General features: G+C 48.7%; 2 protein-coding genes across 2 annotated transcripts in view; both read right to left on the reverse strand.

Annotated features, from left to right (window-relative positions):
• LOC141212818 (uncharacterized) overlaps positions 1-19,203 on the reverse strand; it is a 74,349-nt gene extending 55,146 nt beyond the window's left edge. Inside the window, exons 1-5 of the mRNA XM_073665125.1 lie at positions 18,660-19,203; positions 18,351-18,530; positions 18,144-18,267; positions 17,963-18,060; positions 17,423-17,513 (exon numbers count right to left, since the gene is read on the reverse strand). Of these exons, the coding sequence (XP_073521226.1) occupies positions 17,423-17,513; positions 17,963-18,060; positions 18,144-18,267; positions 18,351-18,530; positions 18,660-18,737 (571 nt within the window). The 5' untranslated portion in view covers positions 18,738-19,203. The remainder of the gene's footprint in view (positions 1-17,422; positions 17,514-17,962; positions 18,061-18,143; positions 18,268-18,350; positions 18,531-18,659) is intronic.
• The window catches only part of LOC141212809 (uncharacterized), a 229,842-nt gene extending 210,635 nt beyond the window's left edge, over positions 1-19,207 (reverse strand). Inside the window, exon 1 of the mRNA XM_073665116.1 lies at positions 19,145-19,207. Coding sequence (XP_073521217.1) covers positions 19,145-19,170 — 26 coding nt within the window. The 5' untranslated portion in view covers positions 19,171-19,207. The remainder of the gene's footprint in view (positions 1-19,144) is intronic.
• Between the last annotated feature and the right edge of the window lie 4,258 nt (positions 19,208-23,465).

The following is a 23,465-nucleotide window of genomic DNA, read 5'->3' on the forward strand; positions in this document are numbered from 1 at the left end:
CAAGGGAGTCTCATCGTGGGCCAGTATGCCATACATTTTTGAAACCCTCGCATCTGAGCTTGCCTGGAACAACGAGGCCCTGGTGTCCACCTTCTGGGAGGGTCTTTCCGGATGGATCAAGGATGAGCTAGCCGGTCGTGACATCCCTACTACCCTGGACGACCTGGTGTCATTAGCTACCCGGATTGACATCCGTTTTCAGGAACGTGCCAAGGAGACTACCCGGGAGAGAAGATTTCCGCGTCTCGCTCCTGTATTCCAAAAGCCTGCCTCTCAACCAGCAATTCCCTGGGCATGTTCGCCTGAGCCCATGCAAATTGACCAAACCAAGATGGTCAAGTCTCTGTTAGAACCTTGCTCTTAGGTTTTTTCCTTTGCTGGTCACATGACCTTGTTGGCCTATTTAATCCTGCTCCGCCCTTCTGGCTTTGCTGGACTTCATTGTATATCTACTTTCTAGCTAGCCTGTGCTCTGTATCTAACTCTGTTAGTTTGCTTGGTCTACGGACCTCTATGTTCTATATATTTTGTTTGTTCGTCTGTCTGCTACTATTTCTGTTAGGAGGTGTCCCATTTTCCTCCCAGTCCTTAGTACTTGTAGGGATTCCTTCCCCACATCTATAGGTCTCCGTACAGACTAGCTTAGGACTTTAGCAGGTCTGATCGCAGGATCAGGTTCCCTGTTACATCGTAGGGATTCAGCTGAGTTCTATCGTAGGGACAGATCTCCTCTCTTTCCTTAGCTCTGGTAGCAGAACATAACAGTAAGTCCAGCCTGCAAATTCTCTAAGGAAAGATTTTTCTGTTCCATCATGGTGTCGGTTCAGGATTTGGCTCATCGCCTGCAGGGACTCTCTCTGGAGGTGGCCGAGCTCCGTCAGCACGTGAGTAACTGTCCTGGAGCACATTTCTTGGAGCCTAAGGTATGTTTGCCGGATTTATTTTTTGGTGAACACCGATAATTTTTTTCATTTAAAAATGCTTGCTTATTGTATTTTCGTTTGAGACCCAAGTCCTCTGGGGATGAATCCCAGCGCATAGGGTTCATAATGTCTCTTTTGCGCAAAGAGCCTCAGGAGTGGGCCTTTTCTTTGCAACCTAGTGATACATGCTTCAGATCAGTGGATAGTTTTTTTTCTGCTTTGGGACTATTATATGATGATCCTGACCGTGTCGCATCAGCTGAGACTGAGTTGAGACGTTTGAAACAGGGATCAGGTAATGTGGAAAAATATTGTACTCATTTCCGTCGTTGGTCTACTCAAACAGGGTGGAACGATTCTGCTCTGAAAAGTCTATTTCTTGCTGGGCTCAATGAAAGGGTTAAAGACCTGCTAATTGCTTATCCTACACCTGAAGATTTGCAACAGGCTATGCAATTAGCTATACGGGTGGATAGGAGACTGCGTGCAAGGGTTAATGAGAGCAAATCCTCTGCTATGTCAGTTTCTGGTTATGAGAATGTGTGTACTAACAGTGGTGAACCGATGGAGATTGGATCGGTGGCACCTCGCTCTCAAGAAAAAGACCGTAGATTTTTTGAAGGCTTGTGTTTCTATTGCGGAAAATCTGGTCATTTGATTAAAGGCTGTGAGCTTCGTATGAAGAAAGAAAAAAAAATGGTCAGTCATGCCCGTATTGCCTGTTTAAATTCCAAGGGTGTATTTTTAGCTGCTTCCACGATTGCTCAGGAAAAATTAATGGAATTTCGGGTGTTTGTTGATTGCGGGTCTACTCTGAATGTAATTGATGGGGGATTCTTGGAAAGACTCAATTTAAAACCCGAACCTTTATCATCCCCCATTGCTGTGGTTTCGGTGGATGGTTCCCCTTTGAAGAATATTACTCTCAAGGTCTGTGAATTTCCTCTCACTATTAATGGTGTTCACCATGAGAAATTGGATTTGGTAGTTTTGAATAACTTGCCTTCTCCAGTAATATTGGGATTGCCCTGGTTAAAATTTCACAATCCTGTACTGGATTGGTCTACCAGTGAAATTAAATCCTGGAGCCATAAATGTTATGACAAGTGTTGTAACGGGCGTATTGCAGCTTTGGATAGGGGAGAATTGCCTGTTCCTATTCAGGATTTTTGGAGAGTTTTTTCTGAGAAGGAATCGCAGGTTTTGCCTCCCCATAGAGACTATGATTGTTCTATTGAATTTGTCCCTGGAGCGACTCTTCCTAAAAGTCGTTTATTTAACCTTACTATTCCTGAGAGGAAGGCTTTGGAGGAATACATACAGACAAGTTTGGCCGCCGGTCACATTAGGCCTTCTAAGTCTCCTGTGGCGGTTGGATTTTTTTTTGTAAAAAAAAAGGACGGCGGTTTACGTCCTTGTCTGGATTTTCGTGAGATTAACAAAATTACTGTACGCAATCCTTACCCACTGCCATTGATTCCTGATCTGTTTAACCAGTTAATGGGGGCCAAGTGGTTCTCTAAAATTGACCTTAAGGGGGCATACAATCTGTTGCGCATGAAGGAGGGTGACGAATGGAAGACTGCTTTTAACACTCCTGTGGGTCATTTTGAGAATCTGGTTATGCCTTTTGGTCTTACTAATGCTCCTGCATTTTTTCAGAATCTTATTAATGACATCCTTAGACCTTTGATCGGCAAAAATGTGGTTGTGTATTTGGATGACATTTTGATTTATTCGCCGGATCTGGAGTCTCATTGGCGGAGCGTACGTGAGGTATTACAGTTATTAATGGACAATTCGCTTTTTGCTAAGCTGGAGAAATGTGAGTTCGCTGTACAGAGAATTAGTTTTTTGGGTTACATTATCTCCAGCGATGGTTTTGAGATGGACCCGGTGAAAGTTCAAGCTGTACAGGAATGGCCTAGGCCTATTGGTTTGAAATCGATACAGAGGTTTTTAGGTTTCGCCAATTATTACAGAAAATTCATAAAAAAAATTTCTAGTATTGTCAAACCTCTGACCGATCTCACCAGGAAAGGTGCTGATGCGGTTCAGTGGTCTTCTGAGGCCATTGAAGCTTTTGTGTATCTAAAGGAGAGGTTCACCTCTGCTCCCATCCTTATGCAGCCTGATGTGACTAAGCCGTTTTTGGTTGAGGTTGATGCTTCCTCTGTGGGGGTTGGCGCAGTATTGTCTCAGGATAACGGGGATGGATTACATCCCTGTGCCTTTTTTTCAAAAAAATTTTCGGAGACTGAACTGAATTACGATATTGGTAATCGGGAATTGCTGGCTATTAAACTCGCATTTGAACACTGGCGCCACTTCTTGGAAGGTGCGGAATTTCCCATTCAGGTTCTTACGGATCATAAAAATCTGATATATCTTGATGCTGCCAAGCGCCTGAATGCCCGTCAGGCTAGGTGGGCACTGTTTTTCTCGCGGTTTAATTTCTCCGTTACTTACATCCCTGGTACTAAGAATGTTAAGGCGGATGCCTGGTCTCGCAGTTTTTCTCCCATAGTCGGTGCTGAGAAAGAGGAGAACATTTTACAAGAAGGTGTTGTGATAGCTGCTTTGGACTCCGTTTTGGAAGATGAGATTCTTAAAGCACAGGAGAATGCCCCATCTAACACTCCTCATGGGAGGTTGTTTGTGCCTGGGACCTTTAGGAGAGATTTGTTTGTTGAGTGTCACGAGTCTCGGTTGGCAGGTCATCCCGGAATCTCTGAGACCAAGAGACTGGTGGGTCGCAGTTTTTGGTGGCCTGGATGGCAGAAGGAGGTCATTAAGTGGGTGCGTCAATGTACTATATGTGCTAGATCTAAGTCCTCACATACTCCTGCTGCGGGGTTGCTTTGTCCTTTGGAGGTTCCCAGTGCTCCTTGGACACATTTGGCTATGGACTTTATAACTGACCTTCCCCCCTCTGAGGGTTTTACTGTTATCTGGGTGGTCGTGGACCGTTTTAGCAAGATGTGTCACTTGGTTCCCTTTGTCAAACTGCCCTGCGCTAAAACTCTCGCTAAGGCCTTTGTCAAGGAAATTGTCAGACTTCATGGCGTTCCTACTGACATTGTTTCTGATAGGGGTCCTCAGTTCGTGGCTCGTTTTTGGCGTGCCTTTTGTGACAGGTTGGGAGTTCATTTGTCGTTCTCGTCCGGATATCATCCTGAATCTAATGGCCAGACAAACCAGGATGTTGAGCAGTTCTTACGTTGTTTTGTGGCAGACAATCAAGAGGGGTGGTCTGAGTTTCTACCACTTGCTGAATTTGCTCTGAACAATAATACATCTTCTTCTGCTGGTTGTTCGCCTTTTTTTTGTTGTTCTGGGAGACATCCGTCGTTTGGGTCGTTCTCCAAGTTGGGATCTGCCGTGCCTGAGGAGGAGAATTTTTCCGGTGATTTGGAGAGAGTTTGGACGGATGTGCGTGGTAATCTTCAGGAGGCCAACAGAAAATCTAAAGACTACTTTGATAGGAAACGACAGGAGGTTTTGTTCGCTGTTGGTGACATGGTTTGGTTGTCCTCTAGGAATCTGCGGTTGAGGATTCCTTCTAAGAAATTGGGTCCCAAGTTTGTAGGGCCCTTTAAGGTGCTTCAGGTTGTCAACCAATCTGCTGTTAGGTTGGAGGTTCCTACCTCCTGGAGAATTAATCCGGTATTTCATGTCTCTCTGTTAAAAAAAGCTGTTGTGTCGGATGGTGACGCCTCTGCCTCTGTTCCTCCGGTGGTGGAGGACGGGGAATATGAAATTTCTCGCATCATTAACTCTAGACGGTATAGAGGTAGTTTGCAGTATCTTGTGGCCTGGAAAGGTTTCGGACCCGAGGATAACTCTTGGGTGAGGTCAGATGATGTTTCCGCGTCCAGACTTATCAGAGCATTTCACAGTAGATTTCCTGATAAGCCTGGTCCTAGGGGATCCGGAGGATCCTCTTAGAAGGGGGGGTACTGTTAGAACCTTGCTCTTAGGTTTTTTCCTTTGCTGGTCACATGACCTTGTTGGCCTATTTAATCCTGCTCCGCCCTTCTGGCTTTGCTGGACTTCATTGTATAACTACTTTCTAGCTAGCCTGTGCTCTGTATCTAACTCTGTTAGTTTGCTTGGTCTACGGACCTCTATGTTCTATATATTTTGTTTGTTCGTCTGTCTGCTACTATTTCTGTTAGGAGGTGTCCCATTTTCCTCCCAGTCCTTAGTACTTGTAGGGTTTCCTTCCCCACATCTATAGGTCTCCGTACAGACTAGCTTAGGACTTTAGCAGGTCTGATCGCAGGATCAGGTTCCCTGTTACATCGTAGGGATTCAGCTGAGTTCTATCGTAGGGACAGATCTCCTCTCTTTCCTTAGCTCTGGTAGCAGAACATAACAGTCTCGCCAGGAGACGCGCTGAGCTGAGGGGAGTTGATTCTACTGTGGCAGTAAAGAGCATCTGATCCAATCCTGCCCGGTGAGGCCGGGAAACTCCAGTGTCTAGGACCGCTCTGAGAGGTCGTCCTAGGCAAGAGTAAATCCTCTCCGTCCTTGACCCTATCTGTTTCCATTTCCAATGGTGAGACCCGCTTCTTTGAGACTGCCCACCTGGATTCCGGAGCCGCTGGGAATCTCATTTCACAGGCTGTAGTGGATCGGTATCAGATTCCTACCATACGTCTGACTGAACCATTGGCAGTCGCTTCCGTGGATGGGAGACTTCTTCTGGAGATCATCTTGCTCGTCACAGAGCCTTTAACTGTTCTACTCCGGCTAATCTACCTGGTCTGCCGGCACCCTTCTGGTCCTATGCGGACGTCTTCGACAAGAAGGAGGCTGAGACACTACCACCTCATAGGCCGTATGATTGCCCAATCGACCTGGTACCCGGTGCTTCTCATACCCCTTGTCACTGTCTGAGACCCGGGCCATGTCTGAGTACATAGAAGAGAATCTTGCTAGGGGATTCATCCAGAAATCTACTTCCCTGGCTGGAGCAGGATTCTTCTTCGTTAAAAAGAAAGATGGCTCACTACGTCCCTGTATCGATTACAGGGGTCTTAACCAGATTACCATCAAGAATAAGTGCCCCCTGCCTCTCATCTCGGAGCTGTCCGAATGCCTAAAAGGCGCGAAGATCTTCACCAAGCTCGATCTTCGTGGGGCATACAATTTGGTCCGGATCAGCCAGGGAGACGGGGGGGAAGACGGCATTCAACACGGGACGGTCACTATGAATATCGTGTGATGCCCTTTGGTCTCTGTAATGCCCCAGCTGTCTTCCAGGAGCTGGTTAACGACATCTTCCGTGAGCTCCTGTATTCTTGCATGGTATTATACCTGAACAATATCTTGGTCTTCTCTCTGGACCTGCCCACACACCGGAGGGATGTTTGTCAGGTTCTGCTAAGGCTCTGGCAGAATTGCCTATACGCAAAATTTGAGAAATGCCTCTTCGAGCAGACTTCCCTTCCGTTCCTGGGATATATTATCTCCGAGACTGGTCTACAGATGGATCCCGAGAAGGTTTCTGCCGTCTTAAAGTGGCCCCGACCGGAGGGGTTGAAGGCGATTCACCGATTCCTGGGCTTCGCAAATTATTACCGCCTCTTCATCCCTCATTTCTCCTCCCGGACCGCTCCCATCTCCGCGCTCACCCTTAAGGGAGCAAATCCCAGGGAATGGACTTATGAAGCAGAGGAGGCCTTCGTCTCCCTTAAACAAGCTTTCTCCTCTGCCCCTGTGCTGCACTGTCCGGATTGCAACAAGCAGTTCTTCCTGGAGGTTGATGCATCCTCCTCCGGAGCCGGAGCGGTGCTCACCCAGAAATCCCCGTCCGGGAGTGGTAACCTGCGGCTTCTTCTCCAAGCTCTTCTCCTCGTCCGAGTTCAACTACTCGATAGGAGATCGTGAGCTACAAGCCATCAAATTGGCACTTGAGGAGTGGCGCTAGCTGCTGGAGGGGGCTCTGCACCCGGTGGTCATCTACTCTGACCACAAAAACCTGGCCTATTTACAAAACGCCCAAAAAAGACTCAATCCGCGTCAGGCCCGGTGGTCTCTATTCTTTGCCCGATTCTGCTTTACTCTACACTACCACCCTGCGGACACAAACATTAAAGCCGACGTTCTATCCTTCTCATTCCTGTCTTCCGACCAAGAGGAGGAGCTTCTGCATATCATCGACCCCTCCAAAGTAATGACTGTGGCTCCGTTTGACCTGTCTCGTCTTCCACCCGGTAAGACCTTTGTAGCGGTTCCGGATTGTAAGAAGGTTCTTCTCTAGGGCCATTCATCCAAACTAGCTGGCCATGCTGGCCAGAGGAAGACCTTCCTGCTTATCGCCGGGCATTACTGGTGGCCTTCCATACTGTAACGGGGCCGGGTGGTGGAACCTCTGTGCCTTGGACCAAGGAGGGACCACGAGGGGCAGGTGTTATTCTGGGGACGACCTTGTAATAGAGCAGGTGGCTCCCACGGGTCAGATAGCTGGGACAGACCGGTGTAGCGAGTGGACACAACGGGTAGGTAGCAGTCTCTGGGTGAGTAGCCGGGTGGTCACGGTACGTGACGGAAGAAGTCTCTTGGCAGGCAGGCAGGTGGTCACGGCAAGTGACGACTGAGTGGGTAAGAGTCTCATGGCAGGCAGGCAGGTGGTCACTGCAAGTGACGGCTGAGCGGGTAAGAGTCTCTTGGCTGGCAGGCGGAGCCTCCAGGTAGGCTAGCAGGCGGGTAGCAGGGGAGCACTCGCAGGCGAGCGGGCTAGCAGGTACGGCAGGTAGCAGGCAGGTAACTGGCAGGTGCTTCCTGATCCGCAGGTGGACTTGCCCATAGACAGACTGGCGGATGCAGGAGACAGACTGTCGGGCTAAAGAGAAGACAAGCAGGCAGACAGGACTGGTAGTCAGGCTGGCAACGGGACCTGAGGACTGAAGCAGAGGTGAGTATGCTTTGCAACAACTTTGCTCGGGCACCTCCATTTTGGAGGAGGTGCCTTATATATGGGAAGTCCTCCGGCAATTGGTCGGGGACTCTTTAGGACGGCGCGCGCGGTCCCTTTAAGAGAGGGGGAGCGCGAGCGCGCCCTAAGCACAGTGCCCGGGAAGGAGCGCGCGCCGGCAGCAGTGAGGGAAGGAGCGCTGGAGGACGCTGCGCGCTGATCAGGAAGGTGAGAGGGACGGCGTCTCTGCCTAGCAGAGGGTAGAGACGCCGATGCTACACATACGCAAGGATGTTGCGGACTTAGTAACGGCTTGTTCCTCCTGTGCCCATAACAAGGTGCCCAGGCATCTTCCAGCTGGCCGTCTCCTTCCTCTTCCCGTACCTTCCGCTCCGTGGCAACACATTGCTATGGACTTTATTACGGATCTCCCTGTTTCTGTCGGTTGTACAGTCATCTGGGTGGTCGCTGACTGCTTTTCTAAAATGGCCCACTTCATCCCGCTGCCTGGTCTCCCGTCTGCATCTGTGCTGGCTAAGGACTTCATCCATCACATCTTTCGTCTCCATGGCCTACCCCTCCACATTGTGTCTGATCACGGGGTCCAGTTCACTTCGCGCTTCTGGAGAGCTACGTGCAAGCTGCTGGATGTCTCCTTGGATTTCTCCTCTGCTTATCATCCTCAGTCCAATGGTCAAGTGGAACGTATCAACCAGGTCCTTACAAGCTTCCTTCGGCACTTCGTTAACGCTCACCATAACGATTGGGTTGAGCTCCTACCCTGGGCCGAGTTCTCCTATAACAACCATGAGAGCGAGTCTTCTTCCAAATCCCCGTTCTTTGTGGTCTTCGGTCAACACCCCCGGATTCAGTTTCCCGTCTCTTCTTCAGTGAACAATCCTGCCGCGGAGTCTCTGGTCAGTGAATTTTCTGCTATTTGGGAAGACACTAGATCCGCACTTCTTCAGTCCTCCGAGCGGATGAAGAAACATGCTAATAAGAGACGTCTGGATCCGCCTCAGTTCCGTCCGGGAGACAAGGTCTGGCTCTCCTCCAAATATGTTAGTCTCAAAATACCATCGTATAAGTTGGGTCCGCGGTTCATCAGCCCATTCGAGGTTCTGAACCAAATCAATCCCGTGGCTTACAAGCTAAAACTCCCAGCCACCTTACGGTTTCCCAACTCCTTCCACGTATCTCTTCTCAAACCAGTTGTTCTTAATTCTTTTTCTGACGATCCAGGTACCACCCGAGCTCCGGTCTCCGCTGAGGACGTCTATGAAGTAGAGAACATTTTGACCACCAAAAAGGTAAGAGGAAAAAACTTTTTTCTGGTGGATTGGAAGGGGTTTGGCCCAGAAGAGAGGTCTTGGGAACCCAGGGAGAACATCCATGCCCTTCTTCTTCTTAAAGTATTTCTTGCAAGCCTAAAAAAGAGGGGGCATAAAGGGGGGGTACTGTAGCATCGGCATCTCTGCCCCCTTACCGTCGTGGTCCTGGTCCGGCATCTTCCGGCCTCCCTGCTGCTGCACGCAGCTTCCCGGGCACTGTGCTTAGGGTGCACGAGCGCTCCCTCCCTCTTAAAGGGGCCGCGCACGCAGTGCTCAAAGTCCCCAGCCAATGGCTGGAGGACTTTCCCTATTTAAAGCACCTCCTCCAACATGGAGGTGCCCATGCAAGGTTGTTGCTCTGTGTTCTTACTGTTGCTTCAGCCCTCAGGTCAATCTGTAAGTCAGTCCTGTAAGCCAGTCTGTTCTTCAGTCCAGCCTGCCAGTCTGACTACAATCCAGCCAGACAGTCTGTCTGCAGTCCAGCCTGCCAGTCTGTCTATGGGCTCTGCCCGCCTGCTTACCTGGAAGCACCTGCCAGTTACCTGCCGTGTCCGCCAGCCTGCTTATGTGGCGCCCCTGAGGGTTCGGTCGCCACAGAGGTACTGCATCTCACCCAAAGGTGTGGTAGCTCACTCTCAGGTAAGGAAGGAGTACAGCCCGGGACCCTAACACCTGCATCCAACACTACACTACTCCAGACCAGCTAGGAGGGCAAGATGTGTTGCGCTTCCTGCTGAGCCCTGTCCCTGATTGGAGTGGGGGGAACCAAAGTAGGGGGAACCATGTAGTGGGTGGTGGAAGAAAATCAGGAGAGCATTGGACGAAGTGATATAAAAAGAGGGTGGAACGTTCTAGAGGGAGTTCAGACAGTTCAGTGAGAGGAAGAGTTGGGAGCAGGAGCTCTGCTCTGGAGGAGGGCCTGAGGAGAGGCCCTGGACAGACTGAGGAGGAGAGGAGCAGGAGAAAGGCTCCAGGAACGTAGAAGGGACCCCAGGGGTACGGGAAGTGCTGGAGGCCACCCGTACGCCCGAATCTGCCAGGCGGTGGAGGGGTCAGGTCGCACAGTGGGGACTGATCCCTAAACTAGCAGAGTTCTTCAAGTCTCAACTAGGAAACCGGAGGCTGTAGTGTTTCAGGTACTGCAGCCACAATCCACATTAGTCTCACCAAGAACGTAACCATAGAGGACCCAGGGGACAGAGAAGACGTCGCCCGTCAAGGTTCGAGGTCACTGGATTGGGACACTAGGTGGGAGGTGTAGGGAGACGGCCAGGAGGAATACACAGAAGGGGGTCCTGCTATGTACTCTGGAGGTACCTGAGGGTTGGCGGAACCCCTGCCAGGTGAACGCAGCGCGACGTGGGAGGCTGTAAGCTGTACAGTGCAACCTGAGGAACTTGACAACTGTGAGTAAAACCCTGAAGACGGCACCCCACCGTCTCTATCAGTTATTGCTGCTGCGACATCACCTCCTGCACTACACCGCAACATCAGTAACATCTACACTGCCCTGGAGCTAAGCTCTACCTGTGGAGAGCTAAACCAACTCTGCTGCATTTACACCAGCTCCAGACGACCTGCTCCGCAGCGGCGGCTCCATATAGCCGCATACCACAGGTGGCGTCACAAACTGTATATAAAGACTATAAATCCCCTGTAAATATTCCCCTTTTGACTGATCGCCCTGGGTCATGGACCGGGTCACCGCCACTGTGACATCTCCCCTAGCAACGACCGGCCCGGCACCGAGTACCCCACGGCCCAGGGGGCGCGTCACTTACCTGGAAGCACCTGCCAGTTACCAGTTGTGCCCACCAGCCTGTCTACCCGGAGCACCCGTCTGGCTATCTGCCGAATCAGCCTGCTTATCCGCTGTACCGGTCTGTTCCTGCCATCTGACCCATGGGAGTCACCTGCTCTAATACAAGGTTGGTCCCAGAGTGGCACCTGGTCCCCCTGCTCGGTCCCTCCCTGGTTCACGGAGTAGACTGAGACACCATGCGACCTTGGTCAGGAGGAGTAGGCACTTAGTCACGCCCCTCTGGTCCCTCCTTGCACCACAGCACAGAGGTTCCACCACCCGGACCCGTAACACAGCGCAAGCTGCTTTTCTGCTAAGCCACACTCAAGAGGCACAAATATCAGTTTTGTAGGCTACTATTGGTAGAAAAATTTAAGGATAGTAACACAGGTTGTTGACTGAAAGTAAGTGCAGGCCTGCCGGTCTGGGAGCCCTCCTGCTACAGGCAACACACATGAAGGAGACCCAACCACAAGTCTCCACATTTCTAAAAATTATTGCCATACACCACTAAAGTGGCATCAATTTCACCATAGTAGAAATAGTATAATGGGGCTCTGACACCCCTTCCACTACAGGCAACCCAGCAGACGGAGACCCAACTTGGAGTCTCCACATTTCAAAAAATTGGTAGTAACATCAGCAGCAGTAGCAACAGCAGGTACAGAAGGCACGACAAAGGTGTCACAGGCTGCAATAATGCGAGATCAATGCAGCACACTAAAAACTACACCATTGCCTAGTCTGCACAGTCTGCGATTGGGGTGCAAAAGTCATTGGAGATCCAGGACTTGTTCATCTTGATGAAGGTTAGGGGGTCTACACTTTCATGGGAAAGTCAGCTGCGCTTATCAGTCATGACACCACCAGCAGCGCTGAAGACACATTCTGAGAGAACGCTGGCTGCCGGGCATGACAAAACCTCCAAGGTGTGACAAGTGAGCTCAGGCCACTCTTCCATTTTTGAAGACCAAAATGCATAAGGGTCCAAACCCCTCTTATGACATTGATATTGAGATACTCCAGCACCATCCTCTCCAGTTGTTCATTATGCGTCAGACTTGTACTCTGTTCTGCTGGTGAACGAACTGGTCTAAAAAATGTGTGAAACAACTTACAGAAATTGCTTGTGCCACTTACCCCTGCTGCTGCTAATGTTTTTGCGTTGACAACTCGACGTTCCCAGGATTGGAAGTCTAGAACTGCGATGCACATTGTGTGCCTCACTGCTGTCTTGGGGAAAAGCACTCTTAAGATTGTCTACAAGTGTGTTTCGATACTCCAGCATGCATGCGTCCCTTTCTAGAGGAAAAAGCATCTGGTAAAATTTACTCTTGTATCGTGGATCTAAAGGAAGGGCAATGTCAGGATTCTGTTGCCCTTCTACAGTTTGACCACTAGTGGCCGCTATTGTTCACTTTAATATTGTGTTCACTCCTTACCACAAGAGACTGCTGTTGTGTTCTGCAATTGCCCTTTACTAAGATGGCGGATTCTGAATCTATGGAATCCATCTTGTTTCCTGTTTGGGCCTACTTAAAGCCACATGGATCTCTCACTCATTGCTTGAGTAGTGTGTCTTGTTATTAGCCTAGTTTCAGTCTCCAGATCTTGAACATTCTTACCCAGACTGATCTATTCACCCTGGATTGTATCCTGCAAACTCCTTGCTATCTCCAAGAACTTTTACTACCACTTGCTTGCTGTTCCTGCTGGTGCTCCTTTGGCCACTGGTTTCCAACAGTACTACGCCAGTATCGTAACAAGCAACCCAGTAGTCAGCATTATTTCTAATCCTAACAATACGGCCATCATGTTGCAGATAGTACAGCAAGAAAGCGCTCATGTGAGGTCCAAGTCAATGATGTGTTGGTGGCGGGGTAACACTCAAGCTTGCTTCCTCTGTCCCCTCCCACCAACCACGGACAACAGAGGGGGGGGATCATTATCCTCTTCATCTCCTGACTGTTGCGTGCCCATCACCACTTCCTCCTCGTCCTCCTCCATTTGTTCCTCGGCTCCTGCACCTTCACTAACAGTTTGTCTGGTATCATGAGACCCCTCGATCACTGTAATCCACCCTCCCATGGCACCAGCTTGTGCGACGACAGTCCGGAACTTAGAAATATTGTTATCCTTTACGCATCCTCCTCTTCCTGTAGGACCACCACCTCCTCCAGCAGACTATTCTATGTGTGCTTCAGCATGTAGATGACCAGAATAGTGATGCGGATGATGGCATAGTCAGCGCTAACCATTTCGAAACTGTGCAGAAGGGTGCAGAGGTCCTTCATCTGTGCCAACTCCCCAAGCGTAATTCGCACGTCCGTACTGCGTTGGCCTGGGCTATGCAAAATTACATACTTCACCAGGGCTTGTCGTAACATGTGCAGAGTTGAATTCCATCATATCGGCACATTGCATATCAACCGGTTAACCAGTAAGCTGAAAGACCTCTGTAATGATGCAAGTTGATGAACTGTGGGGTGCGAACTGCAAAAGTGAGAACACATTGACGTGCTTTCTGCAGCAGCACATCCAGGCTGGGATATTGGAGAAGAAATTGCTTTACCACCAGGTTGAGGACATGAGCCATGCATGGCAAATGTGTGAAGTTGCCCTGGCGTAGGGCCGCCACCAGGTTCACACCGTTATCACACACGGCCTTTCCTGGCTCCAAGGTCAGTGGAGACAGCCATTGCTCAACTCGGCCTGGATAGCTGTCCACAACTCTTGAGCTGTGTGACTGTGGTCTCCAAGGCATATTCATTTAAACACTGCCTGACTGGGGTTAGCCCTGGCTGCGCAGTACGGAGTTGAGGGTATTCTCTGTCCACTGTTGGAACCCGTGTCTCATTAAGGCATAGGTTTAAGGCACAGGTGGAGGCCCTAGAGGAGATGGAGGCCCTAGAGGAGATGGAGGAAGGAGAAGCAGTTTTAGATACAGAGGTTTGTCCGGCAAGACTTGGGTATTCCAAGACTTGTGGAGCAGTCCCTTTCCCACCTGCCCCCACAGTTTCACAGTGCCCAGTCATCAAGATGTAATGCCCCTGGCCATGCTTGCTCTTCCAGGTGTCAGTGGTGAAATGCACCCTGTCAGACTTAGATTTTTTCAAGGAACGTGTGATGTTCCTTGACGTATGGCCCAAGACATCTGTAGCGATGCAAGTCGATGACTCGCAGGGTGCCAATGGTGGAAGTGAGCACACAGTGACCATACTTTCTGCAGCAGTGCAGCCAGGACGGGAGAGTGGCAGAGAAATTGCTGTACCACCAGGTTGAGTACGTCAGCCATACGAGGCACATGTGTGAGGTTGCACTGGCGTAGAGCCGCCACCAGGTTCTCACAGTTATCGCACACGGGCTTCCCTGGAACGCAGGTCTCATAAAGGCACAGGTTGAGGGCGCAGTTGGAGGCCCTGGTGGAGGGGGAGGAGGCAGAAGCAGAGGATGTAGTGTTACATACAGAGGTTTGTCCCGCAAGCCTTGGGAATTCCAAGACTTGTGGAGCAGTCCCTTCCCCTTATGCCCCCACAGCCACCAGAGTCACCAGTGCCCAGTCAGCAAGATGTAACGCCACTGGCCATTCTTGCTCGTCCAGGCGTTTGTGGTGAAAGCATCCTGGCGGACATAGATTTCTTTCATGAAATCGGTGATGTTGTCTGCAACATGCTGGTGTAGCACAGGCACAGCTTTCTTAGAGTAGTAATGGTGATTGGGCAGCTGGTACTGGGGGACTGCGATGGCCATCAGCTTTAGGAAACCGTCTGTATCCACCAGTAAGAAAGGCAGCATTTCTGTAGCCAACAGATTGGAGATGGTGAAGTTCAAGCTCTTAGCTTTGGCATGTGTAGGAGGAAACAATCTTTTACCTGACTACAACTGCGGGACCGAGGACTGGCTGCTGTGCTGAGAGGGTGGAGTAGGGTGAACACGACAAACTGCTGGACTGTGAGTGAGGTGCAGGCAGAGATGTTATGGTGAATTGAGAAAGATGTGGTGTGCTTGGTGTCTGAGATCGTGGGGCGGCCGGTGGTTGGCGAGGCCCGCTAGTCCGCATTTTAGCGTAGTGAGATTCTAACGCATGTTGATCGCACATGTGCCGGTTCATGCATATAGTAGTCAAATTATTGGAATTTTTGCCTCTACTGAATTGTTTTTTACAAAGTTGGCAGATAAAGTGAGTTTGGTCATCCTTTGCGGTCTCAAAAAAGGCCCAGGATAGCCAACCCTTCCGCCCCTGCAAACTGCAGACCCGTGACCACTGCTGGTCACAGCCAGAGTTGTGGCTGAGGATGCAGTGTTTGTCGTGATTGCACCACTCCGTGTCTGTGCCTGAAACTGCAACGTAATCTCCTCGTCTTCCTCCTCCTCCATCATCTCTGCTGAACTACTCAGCTGTGTGCCTCTGGGTTTACACCAATTGGGATCTAGAAGCTCATCATTATCCTTTCTATTCTCCCACTCCTCGCCCCGATAGTCACCCTCCTCCTCTTCCTGCCCTGACAGCACAGTACAGTCCATGTGCGCCTCAGGAATCTGAGTCTCATCAGGATCACCTCCACCCCCAGGGGTTAACGTCTGGTGACGAGGGCCTGGATTCTGCTTAGACCCTACTTCATTTGGCCCCGGATCCAACTGAAAAAAATTTGGGCATCGGTGCAGATGCTTTCCTCCTCTAAAGTCTTTAAATCTTTGGAGCAGACCTCTGATGCCCATGGAATTGAGTGTGTGAACAGCTCTGCAGACTCACCCATCTGTGGTTCTGCACAGTCAGTTGGATGGTTGGAGATTTGTGATGTGGGGGGAAACAAGAATAATTGGGGTGCCATCTCTGAGGATTGTACTGTGTGTGATGTTAAGGTGGAGGAAGAGGACACTTGATGCAGTGCTTGCCATCTATTGGAGCACATGCTCTTTCTGGCCCTGGTCTACAAAGCGCACCGCTGTGCGACTGCCAAAGAAAGGGAGTGGAGTAGTCCGTCCAGTAACAGAAGTTGTCAGTTGTCTTTGGATAGGACGAGCCGGTGTTTGTTCAGTAAAGCTTTCAGTAACATTACCACCTACCCCACATACACCTGGTACACCAAGCCTATTTCCCCTTCCACCATGACCTTGCTTTCCCCACTCATGTTGGATGTACCCTTCTCCTCTTTTAACCAGCTGTTTCACAACCCTAGACCCAGACCTGTCCGTCAACTGTCACTAGAATAACAATCAGTATTTATTTGCTGAGATAGTGTGGCTAGACCACAGAATTAGCACAAAAGATTTATATGCTGAAATGTGGAATCCTGGCTGGACCACACAATTAGCGCAAAGGATTTAGATGCTGAAATGTGCAATCCTGGCTGGACCACACAATTAGAGCTAAGGATTTAGAAGCTAAAATGTGGACTGCTGGCTGGACCACACAATTAGCACAAAGGATTGATCTGCTGAAATGTGGATTATTGGTGGGACCACACAACTAGTACAAAGGATTGATCTGCTGGAAGGCCGATTTGACACAATATCCTATCTATCTGAACGAGCTGACAAAAAGCCACCTAGCGAACGATCTGACTATTTCCAGCAGCAGCCTCACTATGCTGTTACACTGACAAAATAGCGCCAAAGCCACATGTCTGCTTTTTATATGGTGAGGGACATGTGGCTTCGGCAGCCAATGACACAAGCCCTTGTTTCTGGACGTTGTGGATTGTTTCTGCACCCTGATTGGCTGCCGGAATCTCCACACATTAAGTTAATAAACAACAAAAAAAAAGGATAACAGTCTGCCGCTCCTCTTCCCTCATCAAACATGTCATCCCCACACATCATACAGAACCACTATCCTAGACAAAGTCCTAACAAAAGCATTAGTGGAAACTCTATCATTTACCAAACTTTGGCCGAATTTTGCCGATTTTGAGGAAAATGCTCGGGGGTCCAAACATGAATCTGAATGTGCCATGTTCGCGTCGACTTTGAGATTGGCGAACGTTTTCCGAACAAGTTCACTCATCTTTACTTATAAACCCTTTCCTAATCTGTCTACATACTTCTTGTTGACCTCAAAACGGTTTGGCTTTTCACTTGACTGCACTTCCGAGACGTGTAGTGCTGCTAGATATTGACCTTGGCTTCTCCAGCTTAGATGTCCACCTGCCTGACTTCTGTGTGTGACCCGGCTTTCTTCTTGACATTCAGCTGTAATCTGGCAACTCACAACTACATTACAATTGGAGACATGGTGCCTTTCTGCAGCAAATAAAATACCATTTAACCACTGAAACTTTGCTACCAAAATGCGTTAATCAAAAAAGGTGTAAAAAAAAGCTTTTTTTGTTATGCATCAAATCTATCAGTAAGTAAAATGCACGTCAATTAATTGTGTGATCAAACTCATAACATAATGAGCACAGGATCTGTGACTTCTCTGCATTTTGCGGTCACTACTCACCTGGGCGGTCATATGTAGGAATCTCCTCTTTACGAGGCTCATCACCCCTCACATATGTCTCTGTAGTATTAATATGGGTCAGATCTTCACCCTGAAAAAATATTGTAAAAGTCATAGAAAAATGATGACCAAAACCAACATGACAGCAGTAGTTATAGGAGACAAATAGCTGCCAATCTCCTGTATAAATCTAACCTCTCAGCTCCATATTAAAAATATGAAGGTATTTTACACTACAAAACTGGTGAAAATACCGTGATAAATTGGGGCCCTAATGGCTATGGCCAACTTTATTCCTGTTATCTCCACCATTGTGGGTGGGTATTTGGGTCAGATCTTAACCCTGAAACAAATACTGTAAAAGTCACAGACAGATGAGAAGTCACATTTACGATCAGCTTTAATCCTGCCATCTCCACCGTTTTCATTACACAAGTAGAAACCATATAATACTGGTGGATAAAACAAGACTGAACACAAGACCTTTACAGCCATCTACACATCATAGGGGGGATCTCATGACACCTTCTCTCCATCTACCTGATGATCCTGAAGAACATTGGGATCTTCTTGTTTACAGTCCTGTGGAAGAAGAGGACAGGGACATCTCTCTGGTGTTGTCCTCTTACTGGATAGATCTGGAGGAAACACATACAGGGACTGAATTCATTCTTTACATACAGACAATTATAGGCCGTGTGTGTTTAGTCCTGTCTATTACCTGGTGATGTGAGGGGCTGGGGAACCTCCATCATGACGTCCTTGTACAGATCTTTGTGTCCTTCTAAATACTCCCACTCCTCCATGGAGAAATAGACAGCAACATCCTGACACCTTATAGGAACCTGACACATACAATGATACCATCATCCCCCCGATCCCTTCATAGCGTTACTGTATAATGTCCCAGCATTCCCAGCAGTGTCACCTCTCCATTCAGCAGCTCAATCATCTTGTAGGTGAGTTCTAGGATCTTTTGGTCATTGATGTCCTCATTTATCAGGGGGTGAGGTGGAGGCCCCGTGATTGGGCTCAGAGGTCTTCCCCATCCCTCAGAGACAGGGTCCTGACAGCACTCACTAGAGGTCTTCTTCACTACTGTGTAATCCTGGTTATGGAGAGACACATTAATAAATCTCACTCCAGACATTTCCCGAGTACTCACCTCTCCAGTTCTGTCCATCTGTTATTCCCATAGATAAGAATGATGTAATGTGACGTCATCAGAATCTCTCACCTCTCCAGTAAGCCGGAAGAGGATCTCTAGGGTGAGGTGTAATATCCTCTCCGCCATCTTCTTCTTGTCTTTATCCATCCACTAAGGTTTAAGGTAAATTTTCTAGAAGATGGAAGATAATGATGAACAACTCGCTGTTCACACGTTCAGTTTTTTCAGCTTCTTTTAACCCTTTCAGGTTTCTAAAACAGTTAGAAGAAGTGACCTGAAACAGCAGATAAGACCCCAAAGTCCTGTCAGGCGGCGTTCTGCTCTGAGGCCTGAGACGGGTGTTATAGTGGGATCACAGGACTCCGTCTGTTATTAGGGAGATTCACATTAACGAGAAAAGGAAAAGGATCGTTCCGTAATGGCCTCAATGTGCTGCGTGTGATCGAGGGAGCGGCTGCTGGAGGATCCTTCATTACATGAAGAACACGAGAAGAAAACGACGTCCAAGAGACCGAACCCGAATCCTGCGAGAGAGTAATGGAGACGGCACCGACCTCCACCTGCAGAGCCACCACCACATATATGGCTGCTCTGTGCGCACAGGACCTGTGATGAGGTCACAGGAGGGGAGGAGTCAGGGGTCACATGATCAGGGGCCTCAGTGGATGCAGGACTCTGCTGTGCTGGTTGTCATGGTGCTGGATGAGCTGAAGTTTATGTGTGGGGTCAGGAGGGGTTTACAGTGTGGATGTAGCAGAGCCGCGTGTGTACGAGGTGTACGGAGCGGAGCCGTGTGTGCACGAGGTGTACGGAGCGGAGCCGCGTGTGTACGAGGTGTATGGAGCGGAGCCGCGTGTGTACGAGGTGTACGGAGCAGAGCCGCGTGTGTACGAGGTGTACGGAGCGGAGCCGCTTGTGCACGAGGTGTACGGAGCGGAGCCGCGTGTGTAAGAGGTGTACGGAGCGGAGCCGTGTGTGTACGAGGTGTGCGGAACACTTAAGAATACTTATTAATCCACAAAGCTGTAAATATCCTAGAAATCAAGACTGAGGGGCTTTTATTTGTTTCTTCACCTTGACCATGAAGCTTCTAATCAATATATCCCGATTTATCTATCTGCATCCTCTGAATAGAGCGACTTCTGTGTCACTAAGACGAATGATGATGGAAGTGTATGTGCATGAAGGAAGTGTGGCAAGACGACTCGCTCGGCTCTCCTGGAGGCAGACTCAGGACACACGTTCTCAGGTTTCCTTTCTGCTGGTTTATTATCAGCCATAAACTCATGCAGGTTTCACGGGAAAAACAAACATGACCCCTCTGGGTTAAACGAAAAAAAACAAAAAACAAAGTATAACTCAGTCCATAGATGAGCGGGTTCCGCCCGCTCTCAGTAGCATAAACTGCACTGCTAAAGTCCATGTGAAAAGCTCTGCAGCTTCCACAATACTGTCTGGAGACTTCCCTCTCCAGACCACACTCCAGAGAAAAAAAAAGGGACTGAGCTTTTACACATTGCTCAGCCACACCCTGAGGGGAGGTAGGGGGAATGGCGTCCCACCCTCTTTGCCATTCCCATAAAACCGCACACCCTTTAACAGAGTAAGCCTACCAGCATATAACACGCTGGCAGAAAAAATAAAGTAGGTCTTAGTTCACACAGGAGAGCATCCTGAGTGACACATACCTCCCCTCACATATAAAACCAGTGACACTGTCACAGAAGCTATCAGTTTCTATGCACCTTCATTTACCTCACTATGGCTGTATACATGTTTGTATGTATTTCAGTCATAAACACCTTGCTCGGTCTAAGATGATGTGATGTGGCTTCCGGACACATAGTTGATGGGAGGTATGTATCACAGAGGTGGTAGTCCTCTGTGATGTAAACCTGGAGTATTGCTCTAGCGCACATAGTACTAAGAAGCTTGTTCTGTGCTTCTAGACCAGGGTTTTAAGGGCAGCTTGAGAGATGGGTAGGCCTGGCTGCCCACATACCCACCTGTGGGTGTGGTCCATAGGGTAAAATGGAGTCTGTTTGTTTTGACACGTGGTCTGTGTGTGTGGAGGTAAGAAGTCCTCCTGTGTGTTATCTCCAAACTGAGCCGGTGTACTGGATACTATCCAGCTTGTCTGATCTGGACTGTCTCTAAAGTGCCATTGTTGGAACTGTTTACTTTGTTTTGCCTGCATTGAAAGGCCATTTATTTTGCTATGCTTGTGATGTGGTTTATGAAGAACCAATAACCCAGCAAGGACATATAAATGGAAAAGGTTCCCATGTTGCTTCACCACGCACCCAAGTGAGTAGCATTCCCACAATTGGTGTTAGAAATACGGGCAGCGTTCCCAGGGAACACGTGTGACTGCTACAGAGGTCCTGCATGCCCTGGGCGAAGGCGGCCATAAGCCAGCAAATAGCGTCAGATAGCATGGAGAACCTAGTGAAACACCTGGTACAAGCCCAGCTGTAGCAGCAGTACCAACAACAGCTGGCGCAACAGGAGACAAATAAGCTGCTTTTTCAACAGAGGTTCGTGGCATGGCGGCAGATTCGACTCAAAGGTCAGCTGATGATTTTCCCATCCTGAAGGCGGTAAGGAGAGCCCTACAGAAAATGACCAAGGGTGATGACATACAGACCTTTTTGACCATTTTTGAAAGGGTCGCTGAGAGGGAGAAACTCTAGCCAGAGCAATGGAAGGAAGTGCTGGTGCCATACTTAACGGGGGAGCTCCAGAAGACCTACTATGACTTAGCCTTAAAAGACGCGCTTGAGAGTGACAATGTCAGGGTACAACGGGTCCACCGCTGGGCATATCACAGTGACAAACCCCCTCGCTACCAAATGTTTGATTTGCTGAACCACGTCCAAAAATGGTTGCAGGCAAAGTCCTCTACCCCTGCGCAGATGGTTGAGCAAGTGGTAATGTACTAGTTTGTGCACTCCTTTCCGAGGCCAATACAGACTTGGGTTGCCCAGGGTGATCCCCGGAATGCCAATGACCTGGTCAGACTGTTCAAAAGATATCAGGGGGTTGATGGTTCCTTGGGAAGGCAACCTACTCCACACTGGGGGTCCCAACAGGGATCGAAGACCCAAAAAGGGGTGGGGTGTCCATGGTCGAAAGGGTCAGTGCAGGGTATGCCAAAGGTCCCAGCTGGCAATATTATATGCTGGAAATGTCACGGCCCAGGCCATATAGCCCCATGTAGTCCCCTGACCTCCAAGCAGATGGACTGTAGCCTGGGTCGCCACTGTTCATACTACAGTCATGGCCAAAAGTTTTGAGAATGACACCAAAATTATATTTTCACATGATCTGCTGGCCTCTGGTTTTTATTAGTGTTTGTCTGATGTTTATATCACATACAGAAATATAATTGCAATCATATTATGAGTACCAATAGGTTCTATTGACAGTTAGAATGAGTTAATGCAGCAAGTCAATATTTGCAGTGTTGCCCCTTCTTCTTCAAGACCTCTGTAATTCTCCCTGGCATGCTCTCAATCAACTTTTGGACCAAATCCTGACTGATAGCAGTCCATTCTTGCATAATCAATGCTTGCATTTTGCCAGAATTTGTTGGTTTTTGTTTGTCTACCCGTCTCTTGATGATTGACCACAAGTTCTCAATGGGATTAAGATCTGGGGAGTTTCCAGGCCATGGACCCAAAATCTCTATGTTTTGTTCCATGAGCCATTTAGTTATCACCTTTGCTTTATGGCAAGGTGCTCCATCATGCTGGAAAAGGTATTGTTGGGCGCCAAACTGCTCTTGGACGGTTGGGAGAAGTTGCTCTTGGAGGACATTCTGGTACCATTCTTTATTCATGGCTGTGTTTTTAGGCAAGACTGTGAGTGAGCCGATTCCCTTGGCTGAGAAGCAACCCCACACATGAATGGTTTCAGGATGCTTTACAGTTGGCATGAGACAAGACTGGTGGTAGCGCTCACCTCTTCTTCTCCGAATAAGCTGTTTTCCAGATGTCCCAAACAATCGAAAAGGGGATTCATCAGAGAAAATGACTTTGCCCCAGTCCTCAGCAGTCCACTCCCTGTACCTTTTGCAGAATATCAGTCGGTCCCTGATGTTTTTTCTGGAGAGAAGTGGCTTCTTTGCTGCCCTCCTTGAAACCAGCCCTTGCTCAAAGAGTCTCCGCCTCACAGTGCGTGCAGAAGCACTCACACCAGCCTGCTGCCATTCCTGAGCAAGCTCGGCACTGCTGGTAGTCCGATCCCGCAGCTGAAACAGTTTAAAGATACGGTCCTGGCGCTTGCTGGTCTTTCTTGGGCGCCCTGGAGCCTTTTTGACAACAATGGAAGCTCTCTCCTTGAAGTTCTTGATGATGCGATAGATTGTTGACTGAGGTGCAATCTTTGTAGCTGCGATACTCTTCCCTGTTAGGCCATTTTTGTGCAGTGCAATGATGGCTGCACGTGTTTCTTTAGAGATAACCATGGTTAACTGAAGAGAAACAATGATACCAAGAGCCAGCCTCCTTTTAAAGTGTCCAGTGATATCATTCTTACTTAATCATGACTGATTGATCGCCAGCCCTGTCCTCATCAACACCCACACCTGTGTTAATGGATCAATCACTAAAACGATGTTAGCTGCTCCTTTTAAGGCAGGACTGCAATGATGTTGAAATGTGCTTTGGGGGTTAAAGTTCATTTTCTGGGCAAATATTGACTTTGCAAGTACAGTAATTGCTGTTAAGCTGATCACTCTTTGACATTCAGGAGTATATGCAAATTGCCATTACAAAAAATGAAGCAGTAAACTTTGGAAAAATTACTATTTGTCTCATTCTCAATACTTTTGGCCATGACTGTATGTGTATCCAGATTGCAGTGCGAACTTTC

This window comes from Phyllobates terribilis, unplaced genomic scaffold (genome assembly GCF_046119375.1).
Source record: "Phyllobates terribilis strain yellow unplaced genomic scaffold, ASM4611937v1 Scaffold_186__1_contigs__length_3700242, whole genome shotgun sequence".
In the NCBI taxonomy this organism is placed as follows: domain Eukaryota; kingdom Metazoa; phylum Chordata; class Amphibia; order Anura; family Dendrobatidae; genus Phyllobates; species Phyllobates terribilis.